The sequence below is a fragment of the Triticum aestivum genome, chromosome 3A (assembly GCF_018294505.1).
Source record: "Triticum aestivum cultivar Chinese Spring chromosome 3A, IWGSC CS RefSeq v2.1, whole genome shotgun sequence".
Lineage (NCBI taxonomy): Eukaryota > Viridiplantae > Streptophyta > Magnoliopsida > Poales > Poaceae > Triticum > Triticum aestivum.
This window is the reverse complement of record NC_057800.1, coordinates 636,400,039-636,403,965: the sequence shown is the minus strand read 5'-3', so window position 1 is coordinate 636,403,965 and position 3,927 is coordinate 636,400,039. Positions and strand designations below refer to the sequence as shown.

Genomic DNA, 3,927 nt, shown 5'->3' with positions numbered 1-3,927 from the left:
CAGCAAAAATACCTCCACGGTCAGCCCCTCGCCTTCTGCCAGCGTTCTGGGGGATCACAGTTCTGGCAGTCCATCATCCAGCTCCTCCCTGTCCTTCAGATCAGAACCTCGATCGAGATTGGCTCCGGCACTGCCACCTTGTTCTGGTTTGACAGATGGGCGGGCGACTCGCCCCTTGCGGCCCGCTTCCCGAACCTCTTCTCCATCGCGGTCGCGCCACAGATCTCCGTGGCAACCGCCCTTACTGACCTAGGGCAACTTGCGTTTCGGAGACCTTTCAGTCCGGCTGAGATCGAGGACTGGCAAGAGCTGCTCGACTGCATAGCTCTTCACGAACCTGAACTCTCGACGGACGACGACCGTGCCAGATGGCGGTTAGAGCCATCTGGGCAATTCTCCACCAAATCTCTCTACCTCGCCATCGTCCCTTCGCTTGGTCACGAGGCGCTTTCCTCCATTTGGGAGATTCGCCTCCCCCTGAAGATTAGGATCTTCTTGTGGCAATGGATTCGTGGCCGCCTCCCTTCTGGTGTTGAGGTTCTGAAACGCAATGGCCTTGGAGACGGGCGCTGCCCGCTCTGTGGACCTGAAGAAGATTCGAACCATATCTTCTTCACCTGCATGTCCGCGCAGTTTCTCTGGAGCTGTTTCCGCGAGATTGTTGGTGGAAACTGGGACCATAACAATTTCCCCGCTCTCTTTGCCGAACTCCAGGCGATCCCTCCCGCGTTGCGCCACATTAGGTGGCTGACCATTGGGGTCCTGGCCTGGACGCTGTGGACTGTTAGGAATAAACTTCTGATTCAGCGTATTCCTCTTCGTCGTGCGACTGATGCTTTGTTCAAATGGTCTGGTTACTTGCAGCTTTGGCGGCCGCTTAGCCGGCCCAGGGAGAGAGACGCCATCACCTCCATCATCACCCAGCTCCGTGCGATGGCCCTTCGATTGACGCCGCCGCTTCCCCCACCTCCTCCGGAACCAGATTAGATCGTCATGTCGTCGACTCCGCCGCCACCTTCTGGGATTGTGTCTTCGTCCTTCTGTGTTAGGCGTGATGTGCTGTGCCCACAGCGGAACTTGGGTATTGTGTGTGTGTCTGTGCTTGTTGGTGTGGTTCCTGACTTGCGGTGACGTTGCGTTTGTGTGTGCGCTGTGTTCTGTTGTTACCTTGATACTTTGTGCTTGGTGGATGCTTTTATTTATAAAGCGGGATGAAAGCCTTTTTCGGCAACCCTCCAATAGCCTAGGGCTTCTGCTGCCATAAACCAGGGCTGGCTTGCGGTCCATCCCCACCCGGCGCAAAATCGGCAAGGGGAGCCTCTGCCGAGCGCGGCGGCGCTGCGATTTTTTCCAAACCGAGTCCGCCGGCGAGACGGCTAGTTCGCTTCGTAGCCTCACTGGAGACGAAGCGGAGCCGTGTCCGTATGCAAACTGGTCGGGGGGTGGGGGGCATATAATCTCCCTCTCTCCGAATACAGGGAAGGCGTCGATTTGGTTCACCAAATCGCCAAGCTACGACTCCTTCCGCAGCCTCGCGCCGGGCTCCGCCGCCACCCGGCCGGCACCACTCAGCAGCAGGTAAGATTACAGGCGACTGGGAATTTTGGGATGCAACTACAGTAGTGAATGTCAATCTCAGCATGACTAGGTTATTACTGAACATGGTTTATCAGTTTAGTCTGCGGCAGGTCATGCGGAAAATTGTCTAGCAGACGCCCTGCAAAAACAAGATCGACTATGATGTTGTCACCGGTCAAATGTACCGCTAAAAGAAGCAAATCCGAGCCTGTGATCCATAGTCTCCCGGAGGTAGGTCCAAGGACATTATTAAGTTCATTCAGTTCTGAATTAATCTGAAAATATCTTTTAGTGTCCTCATCTAGGTTTTTTCTTTTCAAACATTCAGTGTGTTCAGGGTAGTATTATGATTCTTCTAACTGGTACTGAATTTTCTATCTGTCCTGATCCAGGGTATTATGCATGACATAATATCAAGGCTGACACTGAAGGATGCTGTGAGGGCCAGTTTGGTGTCGACAAACTGGAGACGACTATGGACATGCCATTCTAATCTATGCTTTGACAGTCCCACGATCCTGAACCGCGAGTATGGCACCATTAGCAGGAGCAGCAGCAGGAGGGGCAGAAGAAGACGCAGGTTCATCAGGCGTGTCGATGCCATCCTGGAATCCCACAGCGGTACAGGGCTAAGAAGATTTGGTATCACGTTCGCTCTTGACGCGAGGCACACGGAACATCTGGATCGATGGCTCAAGTTCGCACTCGATTCCAGGGCATCTGAGATTGCTGTTAATTTGTTCCCTGTGTTCTACAAGGGTTTCGTGAGGTCATATGAATGGGAGGATGCATACACCTTGCCGTCTCATATGTTTAGCAGTCAAGGGGCATCTTACATCGAGTCACTTGAGCTCGTCTTTGCATCGTTGAAGCTACCCCGTGATTTCTATGGCCCTTTGAAGCTTAGAGTGTTGGATCTCCAATCTGTTCACGTGTCGGAAGGAGATCTCGAGCTGCTGTTGTCCAAGTGCAGTTCATTGGAGTGTTTGCGCCTGGGTCGTTGTTACCCAGTGCTTAATCTGAAAGTGCAGAAACCACTATGTCGGCTGCGTAATTTATCTGTCCGGGGATGTCAGCTGCAGGTTATGGAATTCAGTGCTCCGAATCTAGCAAAATTTGAGTATTCGGGTCAGGCCATACCCATTACACTCGGTGAATCCATGAAGCCAACAGAGGCTACTGTGACGCTCTTGGGATATGATGACACTCTTGAACATGTCTTCACTGAACTTCCAAAAACCCTGTCTCACGTGGAGACACTATCTGTGAACACTTGCATAAACACCGAGGTACTGTGCCGACCAGCATGATGCATGTTTCATTTCTATCTATGTAAAAAGAGTATGCCATGTAAATATCGTTTTATTGACCTTGTAGGTGGTTGGATTTTCAAATTGCCTGATGAAGTTCACTCATCTGATAAAACTGGAGGTGACTGTAAGTATTCTCGGGGACTCGAGAATCAGAAATGGGATTCTTCGTTTAGTGAGTCTTCTAGAGGTGGCCCCTCTTCTGCAAAGGCTCGAGTTAAATGCAAGCGCCCCTCTTGCTCTGATGCATGTCTCCTGTTTATCTTTTGAGACAAACGATGTTTGCTTAGTGCTTGTTGCATTTGATCCGCCGTAGTTTACACTGCACTGTAAGCTTATACTAGATTCGACTACATGGAACTGTAATTCGGATTTTTAAATTTGATTCAAATGGAGGATAACTCTAAGTTGCAGTCTCCAATGCTGCTTGTGTTGTTATCTAACTTCTGGCAACCCTTACATTTTCAGATGCTTCCACATGTCTCGGTAGGGTTTTCCAATGAGCCTGAAGCCTACTGGCATTTTCGGCCATGCGCCCATAGTCATCTTGAGCAGTTCGAGGTTTCAGGGTTTATCGGTCTAAGAAGTCAGCTTGAGGTGGTATTGTGCATCCTTGACAACGCAGTGGCTCTGAGGCGGATGTCCGTAGAACCGAGGGTGACGGCACATGATCGTGTCTTTGGACACTTGGCGGAGTTTGAGCTTGATATAAGAAGAGGCAGGGAATGTGCCTTGGACTTCTTTTCGCCCAAAGACTACCCCGGCGTGCAGATTGAGATTTTCTGAAGGACCTTTGGGTTTGGCTTCAGGTGCTGAAGGCCTGAAGGAGTGAAGCGCAACAAATAGGCAAGTGCGAGTTCCAGCACAGCCTTTCTGGCATCTTTGTTTGTTTATGTACATACTCTGGAGGCTTGTTGATCTAATAATGTGTAAGAAAAAACATCATATTTATTTACTTATGTTGAGGAAAGCTTGGTCGCATTTGTGCCAGCCATGTGTAATCTTGTCTACTAGGGAGAATGAAACTGGTTTACTGCAA

General features: G+C 50.3%; 1 protein-coding gene across 6 annotated transcripts; it reads left to right on the top strand.

Annotated features, from left to right (window-relative positions):
- Nucleotides 1–1,248: 1,248 nt before the first annotated feature.
- Nucleotides 1,249–3,927, top strand: LOC123062780 (F-box protein At5g03100). Of its 6 annotated transcripts, none has more exons than XM_044486443.1 (5): nucleotides 1,249–1,578; nucleotides 1,689–1,809; nucleotides 1,971–2,867; nucleotides 2,956–3,078; nucleotides 3,357–3,927. In XM_044486443.1, exons 2-5 carry the CDS (start codon nucleotides 1,738–1,740, stop codon nucleotides 3,672–3,674), a joined length of 1,410 nt encoding a protein of 469 aa, XP_044342378.1. In that variant the 5' UTR covers nucleotides 1,249–1,578; nucleotides 1,689–1,737; the 3' UTR covers nucleotides 3,675–3,927. The 6 variants fall into 6 exon arrangements, with proteins under 6 accessions (XP_044342378.1, XP_044342377.1, XP_044342381.1 ...); XM_044486442.1 differs by having other exon boundaries at nucleotides 1,679–1,809; XM_044486446.1 differs by having other exon boundaries at nucleotides 1,674–1,809; nucleotides 2,956–3,015.